General features: G+C 41.8%; 1 protein-coding gene across 1 annotated transcript in view; it reads left to right on the top strand.

The window, feature by feature from the left end:
• Window positions 1-13,123, top strand: part of NEBL (nebulette) — a 695,182-nt gene that overhangs the window by 133,221 nt on the left and 548,838 nt on the right. Inside the window, exon 3 of the mRNA XM_035306903.3 lies at window positions 8,749-8,833. Within this exon, the coding sequence (XP_035162794.1) occupies window positions 8,749-8,833 (85 nt within the window). The remainder of the gene's footprint in view (window positions 1-8,748; window positions 8,834-13,123) is intronic.

Raw genomic sequence — 13,123 nt, 5'->3', positions numbered from 1 at the left:
TTAGATTGTTGGTTCTCTAAAAAATTAGATATTTTCCCTTTTGTAGGATTTGAATTTGTGTAATCTTATTTCCATTCTTTGTGGTTATACCTAAAATGTTATTGCATGTGTTTAAACAAAGTCTAAAAATCAGTAATATTCTAGCCTTTCTCATGAAGAATAGAAAGATCTTAGAATACTTTAATTCTCATATACCCTCTCAACTTGTTGTCCAGTATTTTAGCTTTGCCTTAAAAAAAATCCTGTGTGGTAGGCATTGTTATTATTCTACACAATGTGTGTGTGCACCTGTGCACACCTGTATGCACATTTACATTTTATTTGCTTGCCTCCCTCGTTTTTTGCATTTTAGCTTTTCCTTCTGGAATTATTTTCTTTCTTCCTGACATTGTATCCTTTATAATAAGTAGCTTCATAGAAGACCTGATGGTCTTAATCTCTCTGAGTCTGTTTATTTTTAAATTTTTATTTATTTATTTTTTTGAGATGGAGTCTTGCTTTGTTGCCCAGGCTGGAGTGCAGTGGTGTGATCTAGGCTCACTGCAACCCCTGCCTCCCGGGTTCAAGCGATTCTCCTGTCTCAGCCTCCCAAGTAGCTGGGATTACAGCTACCATGCCCGGCTAATTTTTGTATTTTTGTTAGAGGCAGGGTTTCACCTTGTTGGTCAGGGTGGCCTCAAACTCCTGACCTAGGTGATGTCATCTACCTGCCTCGGCCTCCCAGAGTGCTGGGATTACAGGCATGAACCACTGTCCTGGCCTATTTCTCATTCTTTGAAGATAATTTTGAACAACATAAAACAACCAAAAATGGAGTGGTTCAGACTTGGGAGGAATAATTAAAATTAAATTTAAACCTTCCATCATCTTCTTACATCCCTAACAGTTAGTTATGGTCTTGCTCCTTGGGCAAAATGACTTCCTTGGTTAAAATCAGAATGTGAAGGATGGTCCCAAGCAAAGGCATTGGTCTCTCTCCTAACTCAGAGAGGAGGAGCTAAAAGCCAGTTTCATAATAATGAGGTCAGAACTTTTGCTTTTTAAATGTCATAAAAGATATGGCCAGGCATGGTGGCTCATGCCTACAATCCTAGCACTTTAGAAGGCTGAAGTGGGTGGATTGCTTGAGCCCAGGAGTTTGAGACCAGCCTGGGCAACATGGTGCAACCCCATCTCTACAAAAAATACAAAAATTATCTGGGCATGGTGGCAGTTCCCTCTAGTTCCAGCTACTCAGGAGGCTGAGGTGGGAGGATCCCCTGAACCTAGGAGATCAAGGCTGCAGTGACTGTGATCCTGCCACTATACTTCAGCCCGGGTGATGGAGCAAGACTCTATCTCAAAAAAAATTTTTCTTTTTTTTTTTTTAAATAAAGTTGGCTGGGTGTGGTTTCTCACGCCAGTAATCACAGCACTTTGGGAGGCTGAGGTGGGTGTATCATGAGGTCAGGAGTTTGAAACCAGCCATAGCCAATATGGTGAAACCTGTCTCTACTAAAAAATAGAAAAATTAGCCAGGTGTGATGTCCTGCACCTGTAGTCCCAGCTACTTGGGAGGCGGAGGCAGGAGAATTGCTTAAACCCGGGAAGTAGAGATTGCAGTGAGCTGCGATAGTGCCACTGCACTCCAGCCTGGGTGACAGAGAAAGACTCCCTTTCAAAAAAAAAGTTTTATTTTTAAAAAAAATAGATATTATGTTAAAAACATTAGTATATGTCTTCCTTCATGAATGAAAGCCTGTTATACACAAATGGGCCTGTGCTGGGGGTCCGCAAGACCATCCTGAGGTTTGGCGATTCTCTGGGAGGTTTCACACGGCTCAGGATATAGCCCTGCTTATTCATGTGGCCATGATTTGTTACAGTGAAAAGATACAGAGCAAAATCAGCAAAGGTAAAGTGCATGGGAGCAGGTCTGGAGAAAATGAGACGCTTGTCCCAGCAGAGCCACACAGGATGCGCTAAACTCCGCCAGCAATGAATCGTGACAACCTGTGTCAAACATTGCCAACCAGTGAAGCTCCTCAGAGACTTAGTGCTCAGGGTTTCTACTTGGGGGGTGGTGGTGAAGAGGGGGAGTGGGTGATCACCAAATTCCAGATACCCATAGAGAAAGCAGGTGTTTAGCTCTTTGTACAAACAGCTTCAGCACAGTACAGTGGACCACTCTTCATGGTTAAAGATGGTAGAAAAACTGTCCCCAAATTCAAGTTCCCAGACACCAGAGAAGGGCCATCCTTGTAAGCAGGACTTTCAAATGCTAGCAGGCAGGCCCACCATGTTAACCCATTTTCATACAGAGCTTATAAGGAAATCATCATAGAATAACAAATTCTTTTGACACCTGAATTCTGCTCTCAGATCCTGTAGTTTGAGTCTAACTGTGATAGTGGTCAGGCAAATGGAAAGCCAGAGAGGGTGGACTTAAGAGATCAGGAGGGAGAAGATGGAGATGGAGATGGATATAATTGACTTAGAATATGGCAGAAGATTAAGGGGCCATGGTGGCTGTTTGACTTCACCAGGAGATAGGAATGAAAACAAAATTTAGAGATTTTTTAGAGCTAGAAGTCTTAACATTAGTGGTTGGGTATGTTAGAGATTTATATCTATTAGACAAGGTTTCTTAACCTCAGCACTGTTGATGTTTTGCACAGGGTAAGTCTGTCGGGGAGAGGGCTGTACAGTGTAGCGTAGGATAGCCGGATTCCTGGCCTCTGCCCACAAGATGTCAGTAGTATTTCCCCCTCCCTGCTCACCCTTGAATGTGACAACCAGAAATGTCTCCAGACGTTGCCTATTGCCAAATGTCCTCTGAGGACAGTATAAGAACATGGGATTTACAGTAAATAAATCCATGACGATCTTAGCTTTGTATGTCTGAGTTCACTAATATCTCACCTTTACAGTAGTTTTCCATTTGTAAAACTTTTTCATGTAATTCCAGCAGCAACTTCAGGAGAGAACAAGGAATATTTTATTCCCACTATATAGATGAAGGCCTTGAGACACAGAGGTTAAATTACTTTGCAGAGGAGTAGAGAGAAAGTGGTAGCAGTTAGTAGCAGTAGTACTAATAGTAATAGTTATAATAATATTATAATTAGTGGTAGACATTTTCTTGAGTGCCTACTATAAGCCAGAAATGGTTTCAAATGACATACCTGTGTGAATTGCAACAAGCCTGAATTGTGGTGGTGTTATGTTCATTTTATAGATGCAAAAGTTGAGGCCAGAGAGATTAAGAAACCTAACTCAAAGGCACACAGCTGGAAGGTAGACTAGCCAAGTACAAACCTAGGCACTTTGACTCCTGTGCTCCCATAAGCAGCAGATTCTGGATACAAAGTGAGTGTTTCTGAGTTCTCACTCTCCCCAGTCATGTTCTTTCTCATTCCTTTCTCCATGGAGGTTGCCATTTGCTTATGTCGCTGCCTGCATTTTGATGAGCTCTGGTTTAGTGATTTGCATATTACTTTTTCTATATTTTTAACAACTGAATCTTACAGAGATAAAAAATTTGAAGTCATCTTTCTGTGACCTAAGTTTGCTATTTCAGATGCAGTCTTCTATTATTGTCTTGATTCCCTCTCTCTTTATTTTTAATATAGCATTTTATGGAAATCTGGATTTGTTGCAACTGTCAGCTTAGTCTTGATACACACACTTCATCCAATTCTTGCATAGCTCATCTAAGAGACTTCTGTTTATGATGCTAAACATTTCAGCATATTCCCCAGATCTCTCAACCAGCTCTGGATGCGTTACATGTCATATTTCCACAAGTATGTTTTGTTTTCCAGGGAACTTATGAATACGTCAATTCATCCATTCCTTTTTTTTTTTTAAACTTGTTTCCTGAGTCTCTTTGAACATCCATTTCTCATGCCCTCTGTCTTCTTCCAACATTCTTACTGTTAATATGGAGGAAGAAAAACGTGTTATTCTTCCTCTAGGGCTGGTGAAGAAATCTTCTGTTTTCCTTAAGATTTCTATTCAAGACAATCTTTTAGGAAGGTCTTTCAGAACCTTTTAAATGACGTACTTGGAAAGGACCTTAGAACTAATTGTAAGGTGCCACCGATTCATGTTAGATGCTTGGCTTCTCTGTTCTGTAATGACACACGGGACCACTGGCCCCTCAGTTTATTTCTGTATCTGGTTTTCTTTTCTTTTTTTTTTAATTTTTTATGTATCTGGTTTTCTTTTTCTTTTTTGCTGGAGAGGTGGAATGGTATGTGAGTGGGAGTTGAGGTTATGACTTCAAGAGCAGACTGTTGTTGGATTAGATTAGATGAACATTAATACATGGACATGATGCTGAGAAATCCCAAGTTTGATGAGATTTTCAGGTGTGTTGTTTGAAATTAATTAGGTCCTTGCATATATTATAATTATGATTTTCAGCATAAGGCAGTATGAGTTGCTATCTCTGTAATTACACTTACTTCTTATGAGTCTTATGGCCTCAACTCATGAAGCCATCCCACTCTTTCTCAATAGTTCAGCATGCTTCTTTTCTTGAAGGTCTTATTTTCTTGAATTTTGCTAGCTCTGAATATGATGTGAATCCCCCAGTCCTCAGGTTGTAATTCATTTTAGTGTTCATAATCCCTGGTAGTTTCAGGCATAAATTCCTTCTTTCCCTCAGCATTTATTATTTTGGTTACTAATACTAAATTGAACTTTTTCTCACCTACATCAAAAGTTTGGATAATTTCTTCCTGTTATGCATCTTTAGAGAAAGTTATGCTACATGTAGATTAACCCACCACTAAAAAGTCATTACATTTTAGGATTTAAAAAGATAATTGGAAAAAGGACAAAGCCCTGTCATGTGTTTCCACTCTTAGATATCAGAGTACATTTGCACAGTATGCTGGTAAGCTTGCAGTTTGGTCATGAGGTTAGCAGAATATTTTTCTAAAAGACAGCAGAAGCTTTTCTGTGTTTTTTTTTCCCCCAGAGTAACCCTTTTTCCTAATAGACATTTGTTTGATGCTTATACCAAACATATCAAACTAGTGTTTTATTTATATGCGTGCATTTCATAAGTTGAAATCTATCACCCTTTCACACTGTAAAGTCAGATGGTGAGAGCAATTTGATTATTTTCCTGAAATGATGCTTCAAACTTAGTGGTGTGGGCAGCAAGTGAAGTTCATTAGTATCCAAATAGAGCTCATTTTTGTCTGTCATGGAGGAAATCTGTGCATAGTGAAGAGGTCCAAATTGCACTCTCCTCTAACAGTTCACTTTGCAATCTCAGGATGCTCTTTAATTAAATAATTAGGCAGAATTTTATCATATTCTTTATTATTATTTTTTATTTTTTGAGATGGAGTCTCAGTCTGTCACCCAGGTTGGAGTATAGTGGCATGATTTTGGCTCACTGCAACCTCTGCCCTCCTGCGTTCCAGTGATTCTTCCACCTCAGGCTCCCAAGAAGTTGGGATTACAGGTGTACGCTACCATGCCCAGCTAATTTTTTGTATTTTTAGTAGTGACGGGCTTTCACCATGTTGGCCAGGCTGGTCTTGAACTCCTGACCTCAAGTAATCCGCCTGCCTCATCCTCTCAAAGTGCTGGGATTACAGGCATGAGCCACTGTGCCTGGCCTAGAATTTTAAATTAAACCTGAATGGTAGTAGAAGGTTGTTTCCCAAAGCATGCCCCAAACTGAGTGAACCTGCAAGTCAATACGATCTCTCAATGGGGTAAACTTTCTGTAACACATTTGAGAGTGCATTCTAATTACACTTTTAAAAAAATGGTTAAAATCCATATGTAAAATTTTCAAATTAAACATTGTAGAGCCCTGAATATCTCAGTGGCAACTTTATCCCACAGAATACATTTTGGAAAAATGAAACACAAGAAAACATGCTCAGCTGTTACTATAGCTTTAAGATATAGCACTACGTAGTTGCTACATTTTAAAGTGCAGTACAGTTCAACTTTCCAAGCTGGAACTTGCAGATAGAACATAACACGCCAGAGTTGTCTGTCCAACTTCCTCTGTCTGTTGTCTGGAGCGTGGTTCAGAAGTAACCCCTGGAAGAGTGTGGCCAACATCGTGTCTGACTTCAGCATAAGGAGAGCAAAAGCCTTACCTGCTACAACTTACTCACTTGAATCAATAAATCTCGCGTTTACCAACATTTTTAACAAATTTGACTATTTAGAGAAGACTAGGCAGAACCGAGTGCTGTGTGTGAGAAATGATCTCTTGACAGGCCATAGGTTATACAAGCGCAATCATCTTGTGTGATTTCGATTATTTACTTTTATAAACTTCAAAAGCATGACTTCTTTATATCATGGTCTGATAATATCTATTAAGATGACCCTACATTATCAGGAAAAAATATAACTAGGTTTGTATATACTCTAAGAAGGTAGGAAAATAATGTAAAGGTTTTTGAAGGATGTTAATTAAAATAGTTAAGATGAGCCCAGTGGTTATGGGGTTAACTCCAATTACCTGGAACATTGGCTTATATGGGACATTAAATTCCTGAAGAATGCTGGAAAAATGAGACTTGAATGTACATTTTCCTACCATGAATCTGACCCCAGGGGCTACAAAATATTTAATCTTTATTTCAGAAGTGCTAGTGTGCTTTGGATAGGTTTTATCTGCACTGACCAATGATTACTGCATCAGCCTTCTCATGGGACTCCAGGGACACTGATGCTGGAAAGAACCTTTTATGGGTAGAGTAGAGTTTGAAATAGCGAGAATGTTTGAGAAGCCATGTTCTTTGAGGAGCAGCTCTGAGCTCTGTGGCTTTTGTGGCTATGGGGTCACAGCAGCTAAAGCTGTCTCCTCAGCACCAGCCAAATATGGGAGCAGTGAGTAGATGGGACAGCAGCTCTGAATCAGTGTTTGAGTCTTTACCTGCATACAGGGAGATAATGCCATCTCCTCACTACCAGGAGGGTCATCTGTGAATATAAGAGGCAGCTGCACGTTTGCACAAATGCAATGACATGCATTATAGAACATGCTGAAGTTTGGCTGTAGCCAAGGCATGGGCTCTTTGGGTGGTTGTTCTTTTCCTCTCCATCTCTTCATTTCCTCAGTCCACAACTATTTACTGAGGTCACACTAGGCAACAGACACTGGTAGGTGCTAGCGATATAGGCAGAAATGTACCCCAGCAAGGGACAAGACAGCTCACTATCGCTGCCACAGAACTTTCATTGTACTGTGAGGCAGAGGCATGCCAATAGGAAAACCCATGAGCGTGTGATTAGTATTAGAACAGGGGTGGAAAAGTCCATCCAAGGGCCATTCCTGACCCAAACTCGGGAGGCCAGGAGAGCTTCATGGAGAAAGTGACATCTAAGGCAAGACCTGAGAAATAAACATATTTACCTGGAAGTGGGGTAGGAAGAGGGATGGGTTTTCCCAGAAAGGGGAATAGCATGTCAGGGGAGCAGTGGGAATGAGAAGGGGGAACTCCAGGGACTGAAGTGATCCCTGCAGCAAGGTCATAGAGTGTTCTCAGTGAGAAGTCTGCAGAGGCCTGGCCGTGGGGGCCTTGGAAGACAGGAGGCCAGAGTTTATTCCAAGGTCAACGGGAAGCCCTTGAAAGGTTTTACTCAGGAGAATGACGTGATCAGATTTGCATTTTAGAACATTTATTTTGGCACTTCAGATGGGAAGGGCCAGACTGGCCAGTGCTGTAGTCATCTAAACAATAAATGCAACCAACAATTAAAAAATGCAGTCAAGATGGAGACATATACACGTAAATACATTTATATAAGTAGATAGTTGAGATATGTTTGCAGACAAGATCAAGTGGGTGGATGTGTGAGGAGTCTAGATTATCCCCAGCTTTCTGAGTTGGGCAGTGGGGCACTAGTATGATAAATGAAAAAGAGGACCCAGGGAGGAACTTGTGTTAGGGGAGGGGTGGGGTGATGAACAGCCGCATTTTGGACTGGTGGAGTTTGTGCTGGGTCTGGAATCTGCAAATAGAAATGCTACTGGATCTGAAATTCATACTTGGGAGTAGTCAGCTCACAGATACAGAAGCCTCAAAGCTGCAGGAATGACGTGATCCCCCACGTAGACTGAGAAGAGAAGCGATCCCACGTGATGACCTTGGATGGGGGGATGCACAGACTCAGGGGAGCCCACAGGAGACAGGGAAGGTATCACTCGAGGGAGCAGCTGAGTCAGGGGTGTGTGTCAACCTGGGTAGAGGACATTTCAAGATGGAGGGAGGCAACCCAAGAGGAGGACTACAAGATATCTGTTGGTTTTGTCCACAGTGAGTCATTATTAATGGTCAAGAGAAACTTCTAGAAACAGAAGTCAGAAGCCAGTCATAGAGTTGAGGAGTTAGTTGGAGAGGAGATGGGCAGGGACCGGGAGGTGAGGCCTCTTTGTCAGGAAGTTTGGTTGAAGGATGGATGAGCTGGCACACGTGCTGTAAGGGTGTGTGGGGTGGAGGAAGGGTGGAGGTTAGGAAAGCCTCGAGCATGCATGAAGACGCGATTAGAAAAGAAGCCTCGGTTCAGTTGTGGGAGAGGGTGAGGATGTCTGGGTGCCAGAACCATGAAAATGGGATGAGGTCCGGACTAATGGGAATAATGACAGAGAGAGATGACCTTAGCCAAGCTCAGGTTCCTCTTCCACTGTGGGGTGGGGGTGGGAATGTGCAAAACAATGGGCGAGAAAGTGTTTTGTAGCACAATATTTTAATTATGTCCTTTTAACGAATTTCTCCACAGACACTACCCAAAGCAATCCTTCACCACAGTGGCAGATACACCTGAAAATCTTCGCCTGAAGCAACAAAGTGAATTGCAGAGTCAGGTAATTTCCAGAAGATTTGTTTTGTGCCCTTAGTACTAAAGATTCTTCACAAGGCTGTTCTTCTGAGGTTCTCGTCCTCCTTCTGTTCCTGCCAGGCCAGTGTGGAGGCTGAACACGGGATGTTTGGGAATTCCGGGTGAGGGTGTGGAACATCTGTATTATTCCTGATCTTGAATTGTCCCGATATTCTCAGTTTTGTTATTCATGTTGGACTAGGGCAAGTAAATGAGTTCCGGTCAGAGTCAATGTTTCTCAACAATTTTGACTTATTTGGTCCTAAATATTTCAACACATTTACAAATAGCTTTTCCACACCGCATATGTGGGGAAAAACAAGGTGTTAACTTGACCCAGTTGCAGTGTGTGTGGGGCTAACACCCCGTCTGTGAATCTCACACCAGCCACGGGCTTTGTTTTCCTCCTGTCACTTTGTTCATATTTCTTTCATATGTCACATTGACAGCATGAACAAAGATGAGAACACCACAATTGGCTCCCGGTCAACCATGTTAGATGGCAACTTGCCTTCAATATGGTGAAACACATCAGTTAAGACTAGGGTTGTGAGTGGCAGGGTTTTCTGCAGAGAAGAAAACCTGATCTTCTGCAGAAGAAGAGATCACACCTGATCTCTTTAGTAAATGTGCGGTGCTCTCTTTCAAAGAAACTATCTTTCCTGGCACCCATCAGAAGACGCGGAGCAACCCCATTGCCAACCATTGGCCAGTGGTGAATGAGGGAAGTGGGGAGAAGGGAGGTGGAGGTAGGGGAGGCTGGGTGGTTATAGGCCTCCTTCGTCTGTTCATGGGCTGTGGCCTTAGGCCAGTTTCTCTGATGTTTTCACTAATGTGCAGTGAGGCAGTCCATCTTATCTACCTGTCTTGAGGGTGTCTGTAAGTATCGAGTGAGGTAGTTAGGTGTGAAAGCATTTTAAAAAATGAGAAGCAATTCTATGAATGTGGAGGCTTGTTATGATGGTGATGATGATGGTCCCTGAGAATTCCTGGTATGTGAAGGGGAAAAGCACAGAATTTGTGAAGGAAAGAGGTGTCCAGCTAACAGGCTTTGAAAATGCTGGTCTGTAGTTCTTTCCTTTTTTTTTTTTTTTTTTGTTTGAGACAGAGTTTCACTCTTGTTACCCAGGCTGGAGTGCAATGGTGTGATCTCGGCTCACCGCAACCTCCGCCTCCTGGGTTCAAGCAATTCTCCTGCTTCAGCCTCCCGAGTAGCTGGACTCCAGGTGTGTGTCACCATGCCCAACTAATTTTTTGTATTTTTAGTAGAGATGGGGTTTCACCATGTTGACCAGGATGGCTTTTGGTTTTTTTTGGGGGACAGAGTCTCGCTCTGTCACTCAGGTTAGAGTGCAGCGGTACGAGCTCCACCTCTCAGGTTCCAGGAATTTTCTGTCTCAACCTCTCGAGTAGCTGGGATTACAGCTGCCTGCCACTATGCCCAGCTAATTTTTGTATTTTTAGTGGAGATGGGGTTTCACCATCTTGGCCATGCTGATCTTGAACTCCTGACCTCGAGATCTACCTGCCTTAGCCTCCCAGAGTGCTGGGATTACAGGTTTGAACCATTGTGTCTGGCCTGTAGCTCTTTCTTAATGAGAACAGGCAGCTGTCCCTGGCTTGGGATTGAAGCATTTCCTGATGGTGTGTCTAATCACAGAGGAGGTTGTGGTCGCCTATAGTCTCTTTCTGGGGGACTTGGGATCACTTCTCAGTCCACTTAATTAGAGGAAATAATCTCCACGTGGAATTTACTGTTAGTAACGATGTGATGAAGACATGGTTGGGAGCTATTTTGTAGTTTGTGAAAAGTGCTGGTTTTTGTGTACTGGTTTTGGTTCTAAAAATTGGGTGCTGGCCAAAGAGAGACACTATTATGGAGGCCGGCAAGAATACCTCTGCTGATTCCCAACCCCAGGGGTACCAGAACTTGGCTCTACGCAGATCAAGTGTGCCTTTCCTCTCAAGTTAGGGTTCATCAAGTAATTCTGGACAAGTACACACTGGAAAATAGAACGAAATCAAGTAGTCAAATACTCATTTCCTGCCTTGACATGCTTTGACACTGTGCATAATAATTATAATTGCTTACTCTTCCCTTCATAAAATTATTGGGTATCTGAGGAAAGAGAACTAACACATATCTGGGAATGACTATATTAAATTTGTTAGAAGGACTCAAAAAGAGAAGGATCAGGCTCACGCCTGTAATCCCAGCATTTTGGGAGGCAGAAGTGGATGGATCACTTGAGGTCAGGAGTTTGAGACCAGCCTGGCCAATATGGTGAAACCTCAGCTCTACTGAAAATACAAAAATTAGCCGGGAGTGGTGGTGGGTGCCTGTAATCCAAGCTACTTGAGAGGCTAAGGCAGGAGAATGGCTTGAAATCAGGAGGCAGAGATTGCAGTGAGCTGAGATGATGCCACTGGATTCTAGCCTGGGCAACAGAGCAAGACTCCATCTCAGGGGAGGTGGGAGGGAAGAAAAGGATTAGTGTGGATTTTTGCTTTGTGCTAGACGTGGGATTCGAATGGAGCCTTGAAGGTTGAGAAAGAATCTGATATAAACACTGTCTCCTCCCTTTCAAAGGCACACCACACCCTTTCGGCTCAGCTAGTGGTCATAGGTGCGCTTAGCATGTCCCAGAAGCAGGCGTTTATTGTTTTCTTATTATGTGCCTGACTTTGGAGATGCAAAGAAGAACAAGGTCACTATTTTATGAATGGCTGATTTCATTCTCCCTGATGGGGCCAGCTGCAAGCTTCAAAAGGCAGCGTATACAAATAATTATAGGCTGGTGGGGTAAGAGCTAATGGAGAGATGTACAAATATCTGTGGGATCGCCAAGCAGCAGTCAGGGGAAGGCATCAAATCTTTTTAAAGATTTTGCTCAAATGTCCTCTCCTCTAGAAGCAAATGTAGGGCTTCATCAGGCAGACAACATGGGGAAATTCAACACAATTCAAGAAACATTGATTGCCTACTCTGCACTGGGATATAAAGATGTCATGTTCATCAACAACATCGCTGTATTCCAGGGACATAATTTTATGTGTATTATTTTATTTAATCACAAACAACTTCAATGATACAGGTGTTTATTATTACCTCTATTTAGATAGAACATTCAACCTTTAGAGAATTAAGATAATTTGCTCTTGCACACTTAACTGGTATGGAACAGATCCTTGGAATGGGACCTAGATCTCGGAGCCCTTGATGTCCACACTCTTCATCAGTATCATGGTCCCTTGCTCAGAGAGTACCTAGAAAAGATCTGTAAGCAAATAATTGCAATACAAGGGACGATGCAGTATATGTAAAGGTGGAATTCGGCATTAAGTAGGAAGAAGTCATTATAATTTTTTTTTTTCCTGGGTGAGAGGTGAAAACACTTTTGTAAGAATATTTCCATTTTTGCAAAAATGTGGATAGATATGTATCCTAATGGTAATACTGAGTAATGGCATTGGATTCCATTTTAGCCTATTAAATGATTTGGTTCTGCACCAGAGCATTTCCTTAGAGTTTTGATATCTGGAATTCTGAATAGCTCACTGGTTTTGGTGGAAAATTGACTATTAATATTTTATAGGCTTGTTTTGATAATTCGTGATGCCAAATGAGTCACATATATTCATAGCTCCAAGTTTTCAAATTCTGAAATCTTTTAGAATTGTCTGGTTAAAACCACGTCTCTTCTTTCAGTTCATTAGCTTACCAAATGAGCCCAAAATAAAGAAAATCAAAAACTATTTTCTAATCCAATCTAGAAAGCTATTTATAGTTACCCACTGTTATCTTTTTCTTTATAAAATTTTCTCCTTTCTTTTTATTTCCTTCCTCTCTCTTCTTGAAAGGGTTATAAACACTGCCAATATTTTTAATCAAAATGCTAAATCCTCTCAAGCTTTTTTGGGCTCTATATCAGGTGCCAGATTGTCATAATACAATTTTACGAAATACTGTGAAGAAGCAAGAAAACCAAGAGTTAGCGCTTTGGAGCAAATGGTTTGCAGGCTTTATCCGGCAACTGGTAAACATCCTCTTGGCCAGCCCCTGACGGCCAAGTAGATATGGACTGCTCTGGACCTTGGCAGTTGAGAGGAAGAGAGGGAGGGAAAACCCTTTTATAGTCACTAGTTTCCTTTTGATCATATATCACAGCATGAACTGCTTCAAAGAAATAGCACAAAGGGTGGTTAGATGCCCCCACAGGCCCACAGTAGCCTATTCAACAAGAAGCAAAAATAAAACTGCTTCTGGTGGAATCAG

Source organism: Callithrix jacchus, chromosome 7 (assembly GCF_049354715.1).
Source record: "Callithrix jacchus isolate 240 chromosome 7, calJac240_pri, whole genome shotgun sequence".
Lineage (NCBI taxonomy): Eukaryota > Metazoa > Chordata > Mammalia > Primates > Cebidae > Callithrix > Callithrix jacchus.
This window is presented reverse-complemented; position numbering and strand designations above follow the sequence as displayed.